General features: G+C 37.9%; 1 protein-coding gene across 4 annotated transcripts in view; it reads left to right on the top strand.

Moving 5' to 3' along the window:
- FRS2 (fibroblast growth factor receptor substrate 2) overlaps nt 1–22983 on the top strand; it is a 94620-nt gene extending 71637 nt beyond the window's left edge. The window contains exons 4-10 of one of the 4 annotated variants that reach the window (XM_084878903.1): nt 3342–3436; nt 12557–12649; nt 13606–13792; nt 14581–14739; nt 15173–15336; nt 15965–16066; nt 17881–22983. In XM_084878903.1, coding sequence (XP_084735029.1) covers nt 12584–12649; nt 13606–13792; nt 14581–14739; nt 15173–15336; nt 15965–16066; nt 17881–18831 — 1629 coding nt within the window. In that variant the 5' untranslated portion in view covers nt 3342–3436; nt 12557–12583 and the 3' untranslated portion in view covers nt 18832–22983. The remainder of the gene's footprint in view (nt 1–3341; nt 3437–12556; nt 12650–13605; nt 13793–14580; nt 14740–15172; nt 15337–15964; nt 16067–17880) is intronic. The other 3 variants (XM_084878905.1, XM_084878904.1, XM_084878906.1) reach the window with 3 other exon arrangements.
- Nucleotides 22984–23597: the final 614 nt, after the last annotated feature.

The raw sequence follows: 23597 nt of genomic DNA, 5'->3' as shown, positions 1-23597 counted from the left end.
GACCTGAGAACACCTTAGGTTTACACCTCAGGCTAACAGTTAGTGCAGAGATAGCCTGTAGCTGTAAAAAATAAATAAGTAAACCAACAAAATAGTTATACCATTATTAGATTCAAATGTTCAGTTTTTAAAAACAAAAATTACAAAGCATGCAAAGAAATTAAGTATGGCCCATTCAAAGGGGGAAAATCAATAAAAACAACTGGTGAAAAAGATCTGATTGCAGATATATTACACAGAAGCTTTAAAACAACTCTCTTAAAGATGTTCAGATTACTAAAGGAAGATGTGGAAAAAGTCAAGAAAACTATGCATGAATAAAAGGAATGTCAATGAAGAAATAGGAAACATAAAAAGCAACCAAATACAAATTCTGGATCTGAAAAGTACAATAACTATAATGAAAAATTTAGTAGAAAGATTCAAAGACTTACGTGAGTAGACAGAACAACAAATCAGCAAAGTTGAAGATAGAACAATGGAAATTATTCAGTCTGAGGAACAGATTGAAGAAAAATGAGCAGAGCCTACGGGATCTGTGGGACACTATCAAGTGGTCTAACACATTTTGTGGAAGTTCGAGAAGGGGAAGAAAAAGAGGCACAGAGTATATAGAAATAGATGAGTATAAATATCTAAGGAGCTCATTGTACTTCAAGTAAGATTATCCCACAGAAACCCACACCAGGACACATTATAATCCAGTTTATTATACAGGACTCTTGAAAGCAGCAAGAGAGAAGCAAATTGTTGTTGTACATTTAAGGAATCCTCAATAAAATTATTACTAAACTATTCATCAGAAACTTTAGAGGCTAGACAGAAGTAGACATATATATATATTGAAAATGCTAAAAGACCCACAAAAAAATCGTCAACCAAGGATTCTATATCTGAAAAAATGTCTTTCAAAAATGAGGGAGGGAGAAAGGAAGACATTACCAGATTAACAAAAGTTGCAATTTATTACCACTAGACGTGTAATTAAGAAATGCATTCTCTAAGAAAGGTAGTCCTGCAAGGTGATACAAAAGGACACTGTATACCAGCTTGAAGCCATGTGGAGAAATAAAGATCTCACAAGGGGAACTCTAAAAACTAGTAGTATTATAATAGATTGTAACTGTACTTTTTTGTTTTCTGATTTAGTATTTAAGGGACTGCTACATTCTAAGAAAAAAAAAACTTACCTGAAAGCTAGTATTTTAACTTCGGTTTGCATTTCTTTCTTTTCTATATAACTTAAGAAAAATAATTAAAATAATTGTTTATTTTTCTGGGTGCACTGTAAAAAGGTGTAGTTTTGTGACATTAATAACTGAAAGGAGTGAGGACAGAGCTGTTAAAGGAGCAGAGTTTTTGTATATTATTGATGTCAAGCTGGTTTAAATTCAAACTGGACTGGTATAACTTCAGGATGCAGAGTGTAATCCTTATGGCAATTACAAAAAAAATAGCTATAGACCATATACAAGACTCAAAATACTTAAATCAGAAATGAGAGTGGGGACATCACTACTGATTCTGTCAAAGTAAAAATGATTATAAGAGAATATTATGAACAATTGCACACCAACAAATTAAATAACCTAGATGAAGCAGACAAAATTCCTAGAAACACAAAATTTACCAAGACTAAATCACAAATGAAATAGGAAATCTGAACAGAGCTATAACTAGTAAAAAATATCAAGTAATCAAAAATCTCTTGTCTAAAAAAAGCCCTGGCTTCACTGGTGAATTCTTCTAATCATTTAAAGAACTCATATCAATTTTCAAACTTTTCCAAAAAATTGAAGATGAAGGAACACTTTGCTAACTTATTCTATGAAGCTAGCATTACCCTGATACCAAAGCCAGATAAAGAAACCACATGGAAAATACAAATCAACATCCATTACAAACACTGATTCAAAAATCCTCAACAAAGTACTAGTAAACTAAGTTCAGCTAAAGTGCGATTTGTTTTTGCAATGCAAGGATTTTACAACATATAAAAATCAGTCAATATAATACACATTAATAGAAGATAAAAAACAATCATCTCAGTTGGTACAGATATAGTATAGCAATAAATGTTAGTGCCTGTGTTTGAGTGAGTTTAATTTTGTCTGTGCTATAACAAGTGAATAAACGTCCTGGCTGCTGTGGCTCAGTTGGTTGAAGCATTGTCCTGTTCCCTGAAAGATTGCAGGCTCAATTCCTGTTCAGGGCACATACCTAAATTGCAAGTTTGGTTCCCAGTTGTATAATCAATATTTCTTATATCCATCCATCTCTCCCTCCCTCTCTCTCTCTCTCTCTCTCTCCCTCCCTCCCTCCCTCCCTCCCTCCCTCCCTCCCTCCCTCCCTCCCTCTCCCTCTTCCTCTCTCTCTAAAAAAAAAAAAAAAAAAAAAAATCAATTTAAAAAGTAAATTCACCAGAAAAATTTCAAAAGTGTATTGAAATCTCTTGAAACTAGATTGCAATTGAGTGCTATAACTTATATTGTCCTGTAACTCTGCCATGTTTGTTCTTATGGACTGTTTAGTGATGACTGACTCCTGATTTTGTTCTGGGGGCTTCTCATAGAGTAGGAAGATGCAGAGGAGGGATTGTAAAGAGGGTCACTGACTGCTTTTTGGAAGGATGATGATGAGGTTTTAGAAAAGTGACTGAAGGTAGAGAATTAGCCTGCCACTGGCTAAAATAGGGCTTTAGAACTGGAAAGGAATATTGGAGGTGATTTAGTTTACTTCTCATTTTATGGCTGGGAAGGTAAGGATAGAGAAGTGGGTTATCCAAAGTGATAGCTATAAAGGAAAAGCCAGAATCAATGGCTTCTAAAAGCCCTGATATTTCTAAACATAGAACTCAAACTATAACATTTTTACTTTCTCTTTTGAAAAGGCCATATTAATTATAACATCTACACATCATATTTAAAATATATATCTTATCTATTAGATGAACTTTAGCCCTAGCCAGCCAGTTTGGTTTAGTGGATAGAGTGTCAGTCTGCAGACTTAAGGGTTTGATTTCGGTCGAGGGCATATACCTAGGCTGCAGGCTCAGTCCCTGGTTCTCATCAGGGCATCTGTGGGAGGCAACCAATCAATATGTCTCTCTTACATCGATGTTTCTCTTTCTGTTTCTCTTCCTCCCTTCTATTCTCTTAAAAAAAAAAAAAATTAATGGAAAAATATCCTTGGGTGAGGATAACAATAAAACGTAATAATAACTTTAATCTAATTTTAGATATTTGGGGTTTAAATAGATATTTTCAACTAACAGTGCTGCCAGAAGTCTCATAAGGAAAATTATTATTTTAAAAGAAATAAAAAATTCTCCTCTCTTTTAGGTTAAGTCATCAAACAAAGAAAACATGGTGTTCTGAAGTATGATTAAACTCCTGCGGCTGCAGCAGAGGTTAAGCATATTCATGGCCAGATCTAGGTGAGTTGAAGCTTATCTTTAAGAAAAATAATCAGCCGAAACCGGTTTGGCTCAGTGGTAGAGCGTTGGTCTGCGGACTGAAGGGTCCCAGGTTCGATTCCGGTCAAGGGCATGTACCTGAGTTTCGGGCACATTCCCAGTAGGGGGTGTGCAAGGGGCAGCTGGTCGATGTTTCTCTCTCATCGACGTTTCTAGCTCTCTATATCTTTCCCTTCCTCTCTGTAAAAAATCAATAAAATATATTTAAAAAATTAATAATAAACAGCATAGCTGGTTTGGCACAGTGGATAGAGGAGCGTCAGCCTGTGGACAGAAGGGTCCTGGGTTTGATTCCGGTCAAGGGCACATGCCCAGGTTTTGGGCTCTATCCAGTAGGGGGCATGCAGAAGGCAGCCAATCAATGATTCCCTCTCATCATTGATGTTTCTATCTTTCTTCCTATCCCTTCCTCTCTAAAATCAATAAAAATTCATTTTTAAAAATAGCATAAAAAATCATTAACTCCACAAATTCTATTTTTTAAACAAGAAATTTGATGTTTTTTTAATTAATTTCTTTATTGATTAAGGTATCACATATTTGTCCTCAACCCCCCATTCTAATCATGCATAGTTATTACAGTATTATCGAGTATATTCCTTATGCTGTAATTTATATCCCTGTGACTGTTTTGTAACTACTAGTTGTACTTCTTAATCCCTTTCACCTCTTCCCTCTTTCTCCTAGTCCCCCTCAACCTCCCTCCCTCTGGCAACCACCAGCCCACTCTCTGTGTCTGTCTGTTTCAATTTTATTTGTTCACTTATTTTGTTCTTTAGATTCCACATAGAAGGGAGAGCATATGGTATTTGTCTTTCTCTGACTAATTTATTGAGCATAATATCCTCAAGGTACATCCATGTTGTTGCAAATGGTGAGATTTCATTCTTTTTTTGGCTGAGTAATATTCCATTTTATATACGTACTGCAGCTTTTTTATCCATAATATATCCACTTGTCTGTTATGGGTAGTGAATTACTGCCACATCTTGGCTATCATAAATAATGCTGCAATGAACATTGGGATGTAAATATTCTTTCAAATGAGTAATTTGGGTGTTGTTGTTTTTTTAGATAAATCTCCAGAAGAGGAATCACTGGGTCAAAGGACAATTTCCTTTTTCTTTTTTTGAGAAAACTCCATACTGTTTTCGGTAGTGACTGTAGCAGTCTGCATTCCCACTAACAGGGCACTAGTGTTTCTTTATCTCCACATCCTCTTCAGCACTTGTCGTTTGTGCATTTATTGATGATGGCTGTTCTGACAGGTGTGAGATGATATGTCATTGTGGTTTTAATAGCATTTCTCTGATGGTTAGTGATGTTGAACATCTTTTCCTATGTCTGATGGCCTTCTGTATATGCTCTTTAGAGATGAGTCTATTCAGGTCCTCTGTCCAATTTTAATTGGATTGTTTGTTTTTTAAATGTTGAATAGTATTAGTTCTTTATAAAATTTGGATATTAACCCCTTATCAGATGTTCTCCAATTTAATAGGTTGTCTTTTTGTTTTGTTGATGGTTCCCTTGCTGTGCAAAACTTTTTAGTTTGGTGTAGTCCCATTTGTTTATTTTTTCTTTGTTTCCCTTGCCAAAAGAGAAAGATCAGAAAAAATATTGCTAAGAGAAATGTTTGAGATTTTATTATGTATTCTTCTAAGATTTTTATGGTTTCAAGTCTTACATTTTCAGTCTTTAATCCATTTTGAGTTTATTTTTGAATATGGTATAAGAAGGGGGTCTGATTACATTTTTTTGCATGTATCTGTCCAGTTTTTCCAACACCATTTATTGAATAGACTATCTTTACTCCATTGTATGTTCTTGCCTCCTTTGCCAAATATTAATTGAACTTGGGTTAATTTTTGGGCTCTCATGATCTACATATCAGTTTTGATTACTATGGCCTCATAGTTTGATATCAGGTGGTGTGATATCCAACTTTGTTCTTCTTTCTCAATGTTGCTGAGGCTTTTCAGATTTTTTTTTTATAGTTTTGTATTAATTTTCAAATTATTTGTTCTAGTTCTTTGAAATATGCCATTGATATTTTGATTGGAATTGTGTTTGCTTATAGATTGTTTGGAGTGGTATGGACATTTTATTTATTTATTTATTTATTTATTTATTTATTTAAAAATATATTTTATTGATTTTTTACAGAGAGGAAGGGAGAGAGATAGAGAGCTAGAAACGTCGAAGAGAGAGAAACATCAACCAGCTGCCTCTTGCACACCCCCTACCGGGGATGTGCCTGCAACCAAGGTACATGCCCTTGACTGGAATCGAACCTGAGACCCTTCAGTCCCCAAGCCGACGCTCTATCCATTGAGCCAAACCAGTCCCGGCAGTTTTTTTCCTTTTTAAAAATATATTTTATTAATTTTTTACAGAGAAGAAGGGAGAGGGATAGAGAGTTAGAAACCTCGATCAGCTGCCTCCTGCACACCCCCTACTGGGGATGTGCCCACAACCAAGGTACATGCCCTTGACTGGAATTGAACCTGGGACCTTTCAGTCCACAGGGCAACACTATCCATTGAGCCAAACTGGTTAGAGCATGATTTTCTGATTTTTCTTGATTCAGTTTTGGAAGATTGTGTGCTTCTAGGAATTTATCCATTTTTTCCAGATTGTCCAATTTATTTGTAATGTTTTCTTTTCTTTTTTCTTTTTTTAAAATATATTTTATTTATTTTTTATAGAGAGGAGGGGAGAGGGATAGAGAGCTAGAAACATCAATGAGAGAGAAACATCAACCAGCCACCTCCTGCACACCCCCCACCGGGGATGCGCCCGCAACCAATGTACATGCCCTTGACCGGAATTTAACCCGGGACCTTTCAGTCCGCAGACCTACGCTCCACCACTGAGCCAAACCGGCTTCGGCTATTTGTAATGTTTTCTTATAGTCCTTTGTATTTCTGTGGTGTCAGTTGTTACTTTCCTTTCATTTCTGATTTTATTTATTTGATCCTCTCTCTTTTTTCTTTGAGTCTCTTTAAAAGTTTATCAATCTTGTTACTCTTTTCAAAGAACCAGCTCTTGGTTTCATTGCTCTTTTGTAATGTCTTTTTAGTCTCTATTTTATTTCCACTCTGATCTTTATTACTTTCTCTAATCACTTTGGACTTTGTTGTTCCTTTTCTAGATCTTTTAAGTGTACCAGTAAGTATAGATTGTTTATTTAAGATTGTTTTTGCTTCTTGAGGTGGTCCTGTATTGCTATGAATTTTTCTCTTAGGTAGGACTGGTTTTGCTGTGTCCCATAGATTTGGGGTTGTTATCTGTTTGCATTCATTTGTTTCAAGGTAACTTTGGATTTCTTCCTTAATCTCATTGTTGACCCATTCATTTTTTATTGACATTAGAGGCCCAGTGCATGAAATTCATGTATGGGGTGGGGTGTCCCTCAGCCCAGCCTGCACCCTCTCCATTCGGGGACCCCTTAAAGGATGTTCGACTGCCCGGTAAGATCGGGCCTACACGGGCAGTCAGACATACCTTACACAATCCAGGACTACTGGCTCCCAACTGATCACCTGCCTGCCTTCCTGATTGCCCCTAACCACTTCTGCCTGCCAGCCTGATCAACCCCTAAACACTCCCCTGTCAACCTGATTGATGCCTAACTGCTCCCCTGCTAGCCTGTTTGCCTCTAACTGCCCTCCCCTGCAGGCCTGCCCCCCCCCCCCGCCCCCCCAACTGCCCTTCTTCACATGCCCAATCACCTCCAACTTCCCTCCTCTGCCAGCCTGGTCACCCCTAACTGCTCTCCCCTGTAGGCCTGGTCCTGCCAATTACTCTCCCCTGCAGGCGTGGATCCCCCCCCCCCCTCCTCCAACTGCTGTTCCCTGCAGGCCTGGTCGCCCCCAACTTTCCTGCTCTGCCAGCCTGGCCACCCCTAACTGCTTTTCCCTGCAGGCTTAATCGCCCCCAACTTCCCTCTCTTGCAGGCCTGGACCCTCCCAACTGCCCTCCCCTGCTTGCCTGATCGCCCACAACTGCCCTCCCTTGCAGGCCTGGTCTCTCCCAACTGCCCTCCCCTGCTGGGCATCTTGTGGTGGCCATCTTGTGTCCACATGGGGGTAGCCATCATTGACCAATGGGGGCAGCCATCTTGTGTGTTGGAGTGATGGTCAATTTGCATATTACTATTTTATTAGATAGGAGAGAAGCCTGGTACATGGGTGGGGGCTGTCTGGTTGCCCTGAAGGGTGTTCCGGATCAGGGTGGGGGTTGTTCCCTTGGTGTGTGAGGCGGCCTGGGCAAGGGACCTGTGGTCGTTTGCAGGCCGGCCATGCCTCCCGATGACCCAAGCAGAGGTCCTAGAATCTGGGATTTATTTATCTTCCATAATTGAAACTTTGTAGCCTTGAGCGGAGCCACAGCCATTTTTGTTGGGATTTATTTATCTTCTATAATTGAAATTTTGTAGCCTTGAGTGGAGGCCTAGGCTGGCCAGTGCTGAAAGCTTGTCTTCCACTATTACCAGGGAAACCGAAACCTCTTGCTCGCTCCATGGCTGCAGCCATCTTTGTTGAATTAATTTGCATACCCGCTTCTGATTGGCTGGTGGTCGTGACTTATAGGTTTAGTGAAGTGATGGTTAATTTGCATTTTACTCTTTTATTTAGCCTCCATGTGTTTGTGTGTTTACAGTTTTTTCTTGTAGATTTTTGGTGTTATACCATTGTGGTCAGATAAGATGCTTGATATGATTTCAACCTTCTTAAATTTATTGAGACTTGTTTTGTATGCTAAAATGTGGTCTATCCTAGAGAGTATTCTCTGTGCACTTGAAAAGAATCTATAAGAATGTATATATCCTGCTGCTTTGGGGTGAAATGTTCTGTGAATAAATCCATCTGGTCTAGTGTATCATTTAAGGTTGTTGATTTTTTGTTTGGCATCAATCCATAGATGCTAATGGGGAGTTAAAATTTTCTACTAAGACTGTATTACTATCAATTTGTCCCATAATAATTTTTCTTGAATGGATTCATTCTGCTTGCTGATTTGCTATCACCTCCCACTTCAAGGAATAAGGACAAAGGACTTTAATTAAACTAAAACAGTATTTACTAATATAAAATATTCAGCAAACTTGTTGCAATATTGATCCTCCCAAACAGTAGCTATCTTTTGTTCTTGAATGTACCCTAGTTACTTTCCTAAGTTGCTTTCTTAAGGGAGCATAGTAAGTCTATTTGTGTTTTTGCTGAGTAATGAACTTGGCACTCTGAGAGGATGAGATCATATGGTTTCTCATCAAGTGTTACAGTATTAGCGCATATTATTAGATCTTACATAACTCAGATGTGGTCTCAAAGTATTAGTCTGGTAGTAAGTGCAGAATATCTAGTATCTTGCCTAGGAGTTTGTGGTTCACGAAGAGCAGTCAGAGATGTGGATGAAAACTCCACACTAAAATAAGTCTCCTTTTATGTTAGAAATTGACCACAACTGCCTGTTGTTCCAGTTATTTCAGTCTCTCACTCAATACTAAGCCTGTTTTTCAACCTTACTAAAGCTTCCTGTTCCTTTTTGCCTGCATTTTCTCCCATTTCGTTAGCCCTCTTCTTCTGTCCTGAACAGACCATTTCAATACCTCCCTCCCAACTTCGTGTTGCCAATATTCTTTTTTTAATTTTCTTGTCTTACCTTCACTCATCCTGGCCAGTTGAACTTTCTACCTTTTGGACTGTTGAGCACAGCTAGGAAAACAGCACAGTCTTACTTTGTAGCCTCTCTGAGCTATCAGCACAGCCTAATTAATAATCGGCAACCTTTCTTGGGTAAGTTCCTCAGTGAAATTCCCTGTCATTCTCCTTATTTTGTAAACTTGCCTTCTATTTTACAAAGGAAATTTAGGATGTTAATCTCTTTCAGCTTCTCTACTATGCTCCCTCCACATGTCCTATTCTCTTCCCTTTCTCCTCACAGCGTGAGGCATTCCTCCTCCTGTCAGAGGTCAGATGTCTCACTTTGGAACTCATCTTGAGTCTTCCCCTTTGCCTTGATCCATCCTTCATTTCCCTTTTCTTTCCCTCCTTCCCTCCCTCCCTCCCTCAAATATTATTTATTTATTTATTTATTTAACCACAGGAGCCTATGTTTGGTCATTTTTGGTCTGGAGAAATGGTTCATGTCCTCAGGAAAGCTAAAAATCACTAGGTTTGGAAGTGTAGGTCTGGGAAGACTACAGTTCCCAGAAAGCCTTCAATTAGGATTGGCTTATATCCCAACCACCTGCCTATGTCAAATACGGTTTGTGAAATCATACAGATAGTTTCCCAACTTTGACCATATGTAGTACCTAAAAGTACTCTACCCTAAATTTATTGAGGATATCTTGGCCTAATATTCATACTTCCACTGTCTGCTGGGCTATAACCCACAAAGTGCCTGATTATATTTGTGAAGTGTTTGGCAAAAAGATTACTTATTAGAATGTCACCAGACAATAATGACTCTGGGGACTTACTGGTACCTGGATTCGTAGTACACGTGTTGTGGTAACATGTCTGGCATAAACAGAAGAGACTGCCCCCCCTCCAGGTTTTCAAAAGGGGATATGAAACAGCTTGTTAGAACCAGCCAAGAGTAAAGGTGTCCTCTGTGTATCCCCATTGTCCCTTTTTCTTTTTTTTTTCAAATTATAACCAGGTTTATTTAGAAAGTCACAGAGGTAGAAGTGAGCCAGATGGACTGTAAGGGCTCAGGAGACAAGTTACAGGGGCTTTGAAGGGCCCTGGGAGCTTAGGAGAGGCAAAGGCAAAGGCCAGACTTCTGGGAGGAAGAATGGCAAGGGAAAGGCTCTGGAGAGGGAGAGCAAGTCCCCATTGCCCGTCCCCATCTCCCTCTTCTTGCTTGTTAGAGAAGTCAGGCCAGTCTAGAGTCCCAGAAACTAGAAAGCATCTATAATTGGGAGAAGCACACGCCGGCCAGATTGGGAATACAGCCACTGTCAGGAGGTTCAGATACTCCATTGTTTAACTAAAACTTGGGGGGACCAGGGTGGAGATCACACCCGGACCCAGGTGTCCCATGCCTTGGGTGCTCCCCACCCAGAGCTAAGACTAGGAATGGCAGAATACTGCCTTGCAGCCTCTAGCTTAAGGCAGCCACTTCTACCTCCAAGGCCTGCTCTCTGGGGAAAATTTCCCCCTATATATTAACACCTTTTCTGACCTACTGATTACAAACCTGTATACATCTATGTCATCTTAAAACAGCAAATACCTCAAGTATCACATTTTCTTACTCTTTTTTAAAAAACATGTTTTTATTGATTTTAGAGGGAGAAACATCAATGATGAGAGAGAATCATTGATTGGTTGCCTCCTCCACACCCCTTACTGTGAATCAACCCTAGATCTCAGAAATGTGCCCTTGACTGGAATTGAACCCGGGACCCTTCAGTCTACAGGCCAATGCTCTATCCACTGAGCTAAACCAGCTAGGACTTCTTTATATATTATTTTTATTTTTATTTTTTTAAATATATTTTTATTGATTTTGTACAGAGAGGAAGGGAGAGAGATAGAGAGTTAGAAACATCGATGAGAGAGAGTCATCGATCAGCTGCCTCTTGCACACCCCCTACTGGGGATATGCCCAAGGTACGTGCCCTTGACCGGAATCGAACCCGGGACCCTTCAGTCCCCAAGCCGACGCTCTATCCATTGAGCCAAACCGGTCTCGGCTATATATTATTTAATTTCAGAGAAAGGTTCATAGGTTGACACTCAACCATTGAGGCACACGAGCTGGGTCTTTTTCATCTTAATATTTATGCCTGCCAGACATTCTTTACCTTTGTTTAGTACAGTTTAGTCAGCTTACAGAAGATTTAGAGCACCTACTGTGTGCTAGATGTGTTAGGCATGGGCAATGCAAAAAGGAATAAGGTTCATTGCTGTTGGAAAGGAGCTGCTTATGTAGGGAAGAAGGTAGATAAGAAAACAATCTACCACAGTTTCTAACTAAGTAAACACTGTGAAAGATGCTGATACTGGGATGCCCAGAGTGCTTAGGGGATTGGGAGAGGGAGGGGAGAGCAGTTTACATAAAGAAGAATAATTTGCCCAGTTGGGTGGAGTCAGAGAAGGCTTCCTGAACCCCACAGTACTCTGGGTTAAATCTTGAGAAAGAAAAGAAGCAGAAGGGTGTGAGAGAATAAGATACTCTGGGGAAACAGTTTAATATGTCTGGATAGGGCTTGAAGCAGAGAGGAGAGTTTAGTCTAGACCTATAGACAGGGACGAGGCTGGGAAGAACCTCATGGCATAAGCTCTGAATTTTTTCCTGAATGTAGTAAAGAACCACTGAAGAATTTTAAGCAAGTTTTCATCAAATTTATGTTTTTAATATTTGTAGCTTCTTGTTGCTTTTTTCAAATATTGTCACATTTATTCTCTTTCCTTTGTAAGTGACATTTTAGATTTTTCCTTTGTTTATTTGGAGTGTTCTTATCTGTAACCTTCAGTGGAAAAGAAAGTTTAGATAGATCAACTATCAGTTTTGTCAATATTCTCTTTAGGTTATTGCTTGAATTTTGAGTTGTCTTTCTTAGTGAACTATTCCAAATCTGATTTTGTGTCATATTTATCAATGAACTCTAGTTTGGTGGAGTACATAAAGGGTACTACAATGAGTAATAAAAAATACCAGCCAAGTCATAAGTCAAGCATCCTTTGTAAATTTATTAAAAAGGGACATGGAATTTCCAGTAAGCCATAAAAGATTAATTCCTTCAATTGCTTATTTAAATAGTGCTACATATGAAACCTTAAGTTGGTTTGCTTTTTAAGATAATTTAAAAATAGGCAGACCTTTGCAAATTAAACTAAATTTGGTATTTTTGTGACGTCTACTTCACAAAATTATTATCATTATCATTGAGCAAAATTCACTAGCTAGTTGTGTGAAGTCTACCTCTAGCCATATACTTTTTTGGGCTATATTTTCCTTATTAAAATAATTCAGGGCTTGTGTTAGATGATTTATAAAACCTTTTTTATTTTATGATTTTTATATCCGACATCTAATAATTTTTTCTAATTATCTTTCATGTAGTGCTCACATGGTCTTCTGAAAGAAGCCATGGGTAGCTGTTGTAGCTGTCCAGATAAAGACACTGTCCCAGATAACCATCGGAACAAGTTCAAGGTTAGTAAAACTGCTTGAATTATCTCTCTTATTGCCTACTTGGATATTCTTTTACTTCACTTAATATAACTTACTTTTTTCACTTTTATCTCCAGATCCTTTATTTCCCTTTTTGTTCACTTTGATGATATTTTTTCACTGACAATTTTTTCACCGAAACTATCTTATACTTTCCCTTTGGTCCTCTGTATTTAATTAGCCACACAGTCCTGATATTACTTTCTTTAAGACACCATTTTATAGGTTCCTCTTTAGTCCTGTCGCCACCTCTACACATTGATTCATGCCTCATAATTTCTTAACGGGACCCTACCTTGAGTCACCACTGTGATCCGTCCTGCAGTTGACATCAGATTACTCTTTCATCATTCTGAAATGTCTATGGTTTTCTGTTATCGAGAAGCTAAATGCTTCATTCCTTACTCATCCACAGCTGTTTTGTGTCTCTTGTAGTCTGGCCTCAATCTGCTATAAATTACAGCCTTTGGTTTGTACAAACTTAGGTGTAGGTCATAACCCTGTTGCTTCATAGCTTTGTGATCTTGGATTATCACGAAGTCTTTGTTTGATTTTTTTATAGTATTACTTGCAGTTTAGGAGTGTTATGAGGATTAAGTGGGGAAAATACATGTACAACACTATCTAGTTCCAGGGGTGTAGTAAATTCTCCCTAAGCAATATCTGTTCTTCACAGTCTCTGGCCATTTTCTGAAACTCAGTAGAACAAGGCCTTATCTGAACATGAACTTATTTCCCCAATAGGAATTTGAGTTCCTTGGCAGATATGAACCAGGTATTATATTGCTACCTAGTCCTACACACACATTGGTTGGTGAATAAACTCACAAAGGAGTAAGTAAAAATCAGCAAGTGTATTTTCCTGACAAATCGGTGAAATATGAGTATGACTATCAAGTAAAAGCATTAAGGTGGCACTAATTAACTTTCTCTTTTAGGTCATTAATGTGGATGATGATGGGAATGAGTTAGGTTCTGGCATAATGGAACTTACAGAGACAGAACTGATCTTATACACTCGCAAACGTGACTCGGTGAAATGGCACTACCTCTGCCTGCGACGCTATGGCTATGATTCAAATCTCTTCTCTTTTGAAAGTGGTCGACGATGTCAAACTGGACAAGGTAGGCAGAGCCTTTTTTTTTGCAAACCTTGTCACATTTGAAATACTAGTACTATTCTTTCAGTTATTCTATACACAGTGCTTAATATTTTATCTTCTTCTGGTAGAAAAAAATTACCTAAATAAGTGCCTAATTAAGAAAAGAGATATAGTAAACTAGTCATTTAGAAAGCATTTATTAAGCACCTTTTCTGTGTCCAGAATTTTGATTCATATTAACTTTAAGATTTTCTGTAAATGATTAGTCCCAGCCCAGTAAACAGAGTAATGTGTTTTTACTGTTACAACTTATTGGGTAAAGAAATTAAATTTTGGAGTCCAACAGTGCAAGTTTGATTATTTTGCTACCTACAGTTTGAAAGGCCGTGGGCAAGTTATCTCTCTTTTTCTCTATCAGAGGTGAAGGATAATCCTTGCCTTGTAGAACTATTATAACGATTAAACATAACAGAGCCAGGGCCTGTCAAATGGTAAAGGATCACCTTGGTAATGGTGAGTTGGACTCCCCCTAGTGTTAAAAAGCAAATGAAGCAAGTGTGAAAATCTTACTTTTATCTGCCTTATTTTAGGTCATCTCCCTTAGACAAATGAAAATTATTCTGTGAACTTTGTTTTGGGTTTATGTTTTGAAATAGGGAATTTCAATAATTTATCCGACATTTATTTAAATGGCCTTTCTTAGTATTGGTACACAGAATGCTTATTTTATAATTGTATTCTTTAATAGGCTCTCCTGTATCTTTTTAAAAGATGTGGTAACCATTGTTCCCTTCTGGTTTATGTTTGTAGGAATCTTTGCCTTTAAGTGTGCCCGTGCAGAAGAATTATTTAACATGTTGCAAGAGATAATGCAAAATAACAGTATAAATGTGGTGGAAGAGCCAGTTGTTGAAAGGAATAATCATCAGACGGAATTGGAAGTCCCCAGAACACCTCGAACACCTACAAGTAAATACCCTTTTTCCTTCTTGTATTTTGATTAGCAGCCATTTATAGACTGTGGATATTTAATCTCTAAAATGTTAAAAATATAAGAGTAATGGTTGCCAGTTTTAAAAAGCTATCAGCTATAATTATAAAGGTATTTAACATTTTAAATATAATCACATTAACTGTTCCATAGTATCTAAAATGTGAATGGAATGCTGACATGGAGGTTTGATGCTCACCACTGAGCAACACTGGCTAGGCCCCTCTTTTCCTTTTTATTAGTTATATACTTATCATTATCTAAATAATAAATCTGATTTCTGCTATATTTGCCAGAAACACCTTCCTTAAACCTGTCAGTGCAGATTGGATTCTCATTCATTTTTATTTTCTCTCCCCTGCCTCTGTATCCTGCTTTTCTTCTTAAACCACTAAACAAACAAAAACTCAGCTCCAGGGTTTGCTGCTCAGAACTTACCTAATGGATATCCCCGATATCCCTCATTTGGAGATGCTTCATCCCACCCGTCAAGCAGGCACCCTTCTGTGGGCAGTGCTCGCTTGCCTTCCGTGGGAGAGGAATCTACACATCCTTTGCTTGTGGCCGAGGAACAGGTAAGCACGTGCTGCCGTCTGACTTGTGTGGAGTTGGAGATTTTAGTCAGTTTGAATTTAGCTTTCACTGTTTGTGTATGACTTTTATAGTGAAGAATCGGAGGAAATATCAAATATTTGTTGACATGTGCTGAAATATGTGCAGGTGTTGAGAGAAACAGCATTAGAGTAGTTTGTGGGTTCACAGGAGGGTGCATCTATAGATAAAGGCAGACATAACAGTGGCCAGTTCCCATTATAATAACCTCCAGTCAATTTATGCTACTGTTTATATTACAGCTTTTATAGTTAGTGGACTACTAGCAGGAAGGTAGATTTTGTTATCGATGTTTTTATAGAGCTATGTAATATTCCTAATCTGTTTTTCATTTGAGGAATGAAGTATCTGGTTAAACATTTATCTATGTATTAGTTATATATTTATCTTTTGTAAATCACATTGTCATTTATCCTTAAGAAATTTTTGTTTTAAAATTCATTTTTGTGTTCTTTACACAGAACATGAGTTCTTACATTATTTACTATAATTACATTTCTCTCAATTTTGCATTTTATTTTTGAGGTGTTCAAATTTTATGTATTCGGCTAAATTTTGTTTTAAAAAATATATTCTATTGATTTTTTACAGAGAGGAAGAGAGAGCAATAGAGAGTTAGAAACGTCGACAAGAGAGAATCATCGATCAGCTGCCTCTTGCACACCCCCAACTGGGGATGTGCCAGCAACCAAGGTACATGCCCTTGACCCGAATCGAACCCGGATCCCTTCAGTCCGCATGCCAAACTCTATCCTCTGAGCCAAACCGGTTTCGGCTACTAAATGTTTTTTATATTGTCTCTCCAAATACCGTTGAGCTTTTCATTATCATTTTAGTGATTATTTCTTAGTAGGTAGTATTTATTTTATATCCATGCATTTTTCAGAAGTCTTATTAAATCTAGTAGGGTTTATTTCTTTATATAGTCAAATCATTGTAAATAATAATAAGTTTGTCTTTTCCTTTTTAAAAAAATTAATTTCTTGATTTCAGAGAGAAAAGGAGAGGGAGAGGGAAAGAGAGATAGAAACATCAATGATGAGAGAGAATCTTTGATTGGATGCCTCCTACAACATGGGCATGTGCCCTAACTAGGAATTGAACCATGACCTCCTTGTGTTCATAGGCCAGTGCTCAACCACTTAGCTACATTGGCTAGTCCTATCTTTCCTTTTTAATATTTATTTATGAATCATGAAAATTTCTAGATACCACCAAAATGCTAGCCCCTATTTGTTCCTGGTGTTTTTTATTTTTTTATAGAAATTTTTTTTTCATATTTCACTATCAAGTATAATGTTTCAAGTTAGTTATTATTTTATCAAATTAGGAAATTACATTTATACATCCCTTTATATTAGTAAAAAGTAGGTACAAAAGTTTCAAAGAGATAGTATTTTTTTAGACAAAAAGTTAATAAAATTAACTGAGAAGATCAGACATGGTTTATTTATTTACTAGAGGCCCAGTGCATGAAATTTGTGCAGGGGTGGGTGTATGTCCCTCAGCCCAGCCTGCATCCCCTCTTATCTGGGTGGTCGGACATCCCTCTCACAATCCAGGACTGCTGGCTCCCAACTGCTCACCTGCCTCTGCTTGATTGCCCCTAACCACTTCTGCCTGCCAGTTTGGTCACCCCTAACTGTCCTCCCCTGCAGGCCTGTTCACCCCTAAGTGCCCTCCCCTGCAGGCCTGCCCCCCCCACCCCCCCACTTCCCTGGGTCTCCCCCAACTGCCATCCCTTGCTGGCCTGGTCTACCCTAACTGCCCTCTTCTGCTTATCTGGTGACCCCTAACTGCCCTCCCTGCTGGCCTGATTACCCACAACAACTGCCCTCCCCTGCAGGCCTAGGTTTCCCCGCCCCCAACTGTCTTCCACTGCAGGCCTACTTTCTTCCCCCCCGCAACTACTCTCCACTCCAAGCCTGGTTCCCCCCAACTGCTCTCCCCTATAGGCATGCTCCCCCCCAGCTGCTTTCCTCTGCAGTACTGGTACCCCCCAACTGCCCTCCCCTGCTTATCTGGTCTCCCCCTACTGCCCCCTCTGCCAGCCCAGTCACCCTTAACTGCCCTTCCTGCTTGCCTGATCGCTCCCAACTGCCCTTCCCTGCAGGCCTGGTCCCCCTCCCCCAACTGCCTTCCACTGCAGGCCTGGGTCATATCTCTCCCCCCCCCCCCCCCAACTTCTCTCCCTTCCTGGCCTGGTTATCCCTAACTGCCCTCTCCTGCAGGCCATCTTGTGGCGTCCATCTTGTATCTATATGGGGACGGCCATCTTGTGTCTTGGAGTGACAGTCAATTTGCATATTACTCTTTTATTAGATAGGATTTAAAAAATATATTTTTATTGATTTCAGAGACGAAGAGAGAGACAGAAACATTAGTGATGAACCCCCGCCCCCTTATTGGGGATTGAGCCTGCAATCTGGGCATGTGCCCTGACTGGCAAACTGTTACCTCCACTGAGCCACACCTGGCTGGGTTACTGATTCACTTTCTTGTTTTAGGTACATACCTATGTCAATACTACAGGTGTGCAAGAAGAGCGGAAAAACTGTGCAGCTGTGCATGTCCCGTTGGAGGCGAGGATTTCTAATGCTGAAAGCAACACTCCAAAAGAAGAACCAAGTAGTATTGAGGACAGGGACCCTCAGATTCTTCTTGAACCTGAAGTAGTTAGATTTGTCTTAGGACCAACTCCTGTTCAAAAGCAATTAATGGAAAAAGAGAAAATGGAGAAAATTGGAAGAGATCAAGTCAGCGGGAGTGGTGCAAATAACACAGAATGGGACACTGGCTATGACAGTGATGAGCGAAGAGATGCACCCTCTGTTAACAAGCTGGTGTATGAAAATATAAATGGGCTATCTGTCCCTAGTGCCTCCGGGGTCCGGAGAGGTCGTCTGACATCCGCCAGTACCTCAGATACCCAAAACATCAACAACTCCGCTCAGAGAAGAACTGCATTATTGAACTATGAAAATTTACCATCTTTGCCTCCTGTTTGGGAAGCCCGCAAACTAAGTAGGGATGAAGATGACAATTTAGGACCAAAGACCCCATCTCTAAATGGCTACCATAATAATCTAGATCCAATGCATAACTATGTAAATACAGAGAATGTAACAGTGCCAGCAAGTGCTCACAAAATAGAATATTCAAGGCGTCGGGATTGTATACCGACAGTCTTTAACTTTGATATCAGACGTCCGAGTTTAGAACACAGGCAGCTCAATTATATACAGGTTGACTTGGAAGGGGGCAGTGACTCCGACAACCCTCAGACTCCAAAAACACCTACAACTCCTCTTCCACAGACCCCTACCAGGCGCACAGAGCTGTATGCTGTGATAGACATCGAGAAAACTGCTGCTATGTCCAATTTGCAGAAAGCACTACCACGAGATGATGGTACATCTAGGAAAACTAGACATAATAGTACTGATCTGCCTATGTGAGCCTGGAAAGCATTACATTGTTTGCACCTTTGTGAACTTAAAAAAAATGAAGATGCAAGTACTTCATTTTCATTTCTAAACACTAACTCCTTTTATAGACTGATGTTTTTTTTTTGTTGTTTTTTTAATATTTCATGTGCTTAACTAAAGGGAATTAATGTAGAGCAGGTACTCATTAAAGAACACTAATTTCATTATATACAACTCATTACTGTACAGCAGCACTCCTATTTTCACAGTGCCTATTTAAAATGAGAGAGGAAGTGAGTGACATGCTGGTTGATTTTTATCAATATTCTGGACTTATGCATATCATTCATGCCTAAGTCATGGTTGGCATTTCAAACATTTTATAAAGCCTCTTGATAATGTGCATTGCTAACAGATAACTCTAGGCTTTGAAAGTAATATTTGTAGATTCACTGTTCATGGTATGTGGTGTTCAGCATGTAACATGAAGAATCCTTTATTTCGTTAATTGTAGGCTTTTTGACTTGAGCCAAACCATAGGTCAAGGAAATAGAAGTACCACACTCCTTATATACCCGTCAGCTCCTTTGCCTTTATCTTACTAGAAAGAGTCCTGTGTCCATGAATATGGTTTGCTATTGGTGTGTTGAAAGGCAGGGAAGAAGAGAGTACTGTGTTTATTCATCTCATGAGGTCTTTGGAAGGGCATGCCCAGATATCTTAATCAGAATTACAGTAGGCTCAAGAATCAGTCTCAGGTCACTTTATCCAAAAGCATTTGAAAATCTGAACCATGATCTTTTGAAAGTGTGTCTCCTATGGATTATTGACAATAACATTGTTCTGGAGGCATTTGTGCCATTAGATTGACACTCACCTTCAGTTTTTCTCCTTTGGTGTTTGGGATGTTGTATTTTGTTGCTTAATGTCTTTTTCAATTTAAAATGTTTGAGTTTGTATATAGTTTTTAAATTGGATTATGTGTTTATTGTTGTTTAGTTTGCATTTTTGTCAAATTGTGGTTTTGAAGGTTCATTTAGAACTTACTGTTATTCTATAACAGGGTTGCCCTTGTCCAGTATTTATTTATATGCTGTTTACTTTTCAAGTTGTTGATAAAAACATTCTCTCAGTTTTGAATTTTACTTGTGTCCATAGGTGATCTTTTTAGCAGCTGAGGAAAAAAAAAAAGGAAATTACTTTTAACACGCGAAGTTCCCGAAAGGTACTGTTTTCTCTTGGGCACTCTCCCCAGCACTTTAGCAGCGATTCCCTCAAGTCACACGGCTGCAGTTACACTTTGCCCACTGCAGTGCTCCTCAGCTCTGCTGTCCTTTCACTCCTCGCTGGATCTTTGATTATCCCTGATTTCAATGGAATGTTAAGGTTATTGCCAGCATAGCAAGTACAGTGGAAGTCATGTAGCAATAAGATTGTCATAATTTAGGATTTAAAATGAATTGAAACTTATATAAACTGACGAGAGGTCATATGTCCAACTCTTGGAAATCAAGAATGTTCCAGTTTCCCAAACTAGAGAAAACAAGAGAAGGTAGAGTGAAAAGAAGGTTAGGTAACCTTGCAAAATATTTTACCGTTTTCTCTAAATATGAGGAAGTTTGAGATTATGATCTGTATCTACCAGATGTAACTAAGGTTAAGTTAGCATGAAAAAGATTCAGTCATATAGCATCCAACCTGTTCAATAAAAAACCAATTATAGGACAGTGAATGGATTAGGAAAATTATTAGAATGGGACCATTATAAAGAAAATAAATTATTAAAGATGTCTATTATTTTCAGTGCCATTGGTTTATGTGCATAGCAGAATCTCTTCTCTTTTTTTCTGTGAACTTGGTGCTTACTAAAGTGTTCACTATTCTCTAAAAAGAGAGCAGTGGTATAGGTGTGCAGTTTCCATTTTTAATATATTGTTGCATTTATGTTTTCTTCTGAGTAGTTTGCTAATCGTGCCAAATTTATGTGATTTTTGTAATGTGGAATAAGAATTATGATGGAATTAGTACGCATGGTTTTCTCTGAAATAAGCAGTAGAGACAGAACATTAACCTCCAAATGGAAGGGCTGACCTATTTATTCATTTTGGAGGTTGGATACTTTATTTTCTTTTTCTCATCCTTTTCATTCTCCCTTCCAGATTCTAATTAGTTTTTATATTTTTTTAGGTAACTCCAATGTAATCATTGCAGTTTATGCTTTAATAGTGTGTGCTTTAAAAAAGAAAATGGGACCAATTTGTCTGCTAAGAATTTGAATTTAGGTACTATGAGTATTAGGAAGATGTAAACATAAAACTGGTGTTGATTTCTAGAAGTCTCTGGAAATCACCTGTGTCCCTATTTAAAATAAAGTAATGTAGAACACTCCTTTTCCTTTGCAGTAGTCTAGTAATGGGCATTAAGCTCTATCCTGGAAGAATGTACCTATTACTAGGTGCATTTTAGAATGAGTTATTTTATTGGGATATAATTGTGGCCATATGTTTCAGATTTTCTGAGACAGACCTAATTTTAGATATTCTGTTGCTAGACTGTGATCCTACTTTTCAGTTTTGGAAATAATAATAATTATTCATATATTTTCCTAAATAGAATCTTCTTTTATCATTATAGTTCATAACAGCTTTTATCCCAGACCAGAGTTGGAAACATGGATATTGACTGTGTTTGTTTTTTTTTAGTGCGTTTTAACTTACCAGTTTCATCTTTCTTTAAAAATGAAATTATGGTGCCTTTTCTCCCTCCAGGAAGATTGGCAAATAGTTCTTTTATTTACTGCTGCTGTGGAGTGATGAGATATGCACTTTACTCTAGAAGATTCAGCAAAAAACTTTTCACTTCCCAGTATATCCAGAATAGATCACATTTGGGACTTAAGAAAATTTGCCAAGCAATCTTTTTTTATAGTTATAGTTATTATGTTAACTCCACAGTTCAATGTTATAAGTCAAGCTAGTGTTTATCACCCCAGCCCCCAAAGAAATCTGTGGCACAACATATAAAAATGTACCTCAATAATGTTCTATTAAAAATGGGACAGGGGCCTTATGTTTTCATAATTTCTCAATAATGTGCCACCATATTTTTGCCTCAAGGTAAAAGTTTTAACAAGCTAAAAAGTACTTCCCACTTCCCCCTGTGCTGTTCCTAATCCCTAATGCCCAAGTGTTTTGTGCAATGTGTAGTATGTATAAGTATATATGTATATGTACACATATACATACATTTATCTTTGAAATAGACATACCATCAGAGACAACATTCAGAAGTAACTGATGTATTGGCATCTCATTCATATTTCTGATATGTGAGGTATATGGTACTAATTACCTTTTCCCTGATGTTTGCCAAATTTGAATAAAGGCATTGGTACGAAATTCCAGAATGTATATAAAATGTTTTTGGCTTGGAAAATGAACAACTATTTTATTACCTACCACAATATACTCTGCCCAAACCAGCACCATATCTATCTCCTGTTCTTTATATCCCTATTCGCCATTCATACTTTCTCAGTTTTTGGGGGTATAACAATTCTTTTGTAGCATCACTATTGATTGCAATTCTATGACGGACTGGTTATTAATAGTACAGTAGTCACCGGTGTGCCACATTTGCATTAGTAAATGCAAAATATACATTTTATAAAGGACAAATTTTGTGTTATGTTTTTATTTTCATTACATTGTATAATATTGTAAGATTATTGTATGTCCTAATTTGCATTATAAATGTTTTTTTCCTACATAAAGGCATAGATATAGCAACTTTGTATAAAGGTAGCTTATTAGATTTTTAATTTTTTTCTTTTATATAAAATTGTCTAACAGTGGGACTACCATTGCCAAATTGTATATGAAATATGAATTTTACCCCCTAAGGTTAATTTCTTTTATAAAACATTCCACATTTCTCTAATAAAAGACATAAGTGATACTGTACTATGCATAAATTGTATTTTAATGCTGTTTCATAACAGCATTTTAAATTTGCTTTGCATTTTTAATATTGGCAAAATTTACCACTGTTGATTAAAACCTTGTATATGTAACAACATCTTTTGCCCTCTCTTCCTCCCCACCCTTTGTTCTCTGTTTCTCCCTATCAGTGCCAACTTCATACATTTTGTAGCATGGCAATAAAATATAACTTTTACACTGAGGCCGAGTGTGGCTTTTTGGAGGATGTGGAAATGGGAGAATTACCCTCTAGTTTTTGCCATATGAACCATGACTCCAGGCATGAGAAGTTATCTCGTATGATGTAAGCATGCTTTTAAGGACAAGTGTGAATGTGCTTTTAAGCTTAATTTTTGTCATAACAAATAAGAACTAATTTGTAATTTCTGGAAAAGTCAGAGTTCTTGAAGTACAATCAAACCTTTAGTAACTGGAGTACTTAAAGAATATGCTAATAATTGAATTTAGTTCAACAAGGGCTAAGCAACACATTTTTAAAATATATTTTTTTAAATCTTTACTTATTATAGAGTATTAGTATACTGTCCCAAAGTTATATGTAAAATATGGTTTAATCTTAGAGGATTTAGGATCTTGTGATGGCTTACTGTTGTCATTCTGGCCTAAATTTCCATGATGAGTTACTAAAGTTGATATTGGAAACTGAGCAGACTGACTATACACTGACCTTAAGTTGTTGAATGAAATCTGGTTGGAGTTCTTATGATTATACTTTCCTCTTACTGATGAAAGTAGATTGCAATAAAGCCCCAATAAAAGCTTGGACACCTATTTATAGTTTTACTGTATTTTTCA

Source organism: Pipistrellus hanaki (genome assembly GCF_964339955.1).
Source record: "Pipistrellus hanaki genome assembly, chromosome: 3".
Classification (NCBI taxonomy): Eukaryota; Metazoa; Chordata; class Mammalia; order Chiroptera; family Vespertilionidae; genus Pipistrellus; species Pipistrellus hanaki.
Note: the sequence above shows the minus strand (reverse complement) of the source record. Positions and strands in the feature narration are given on the sequence as shown.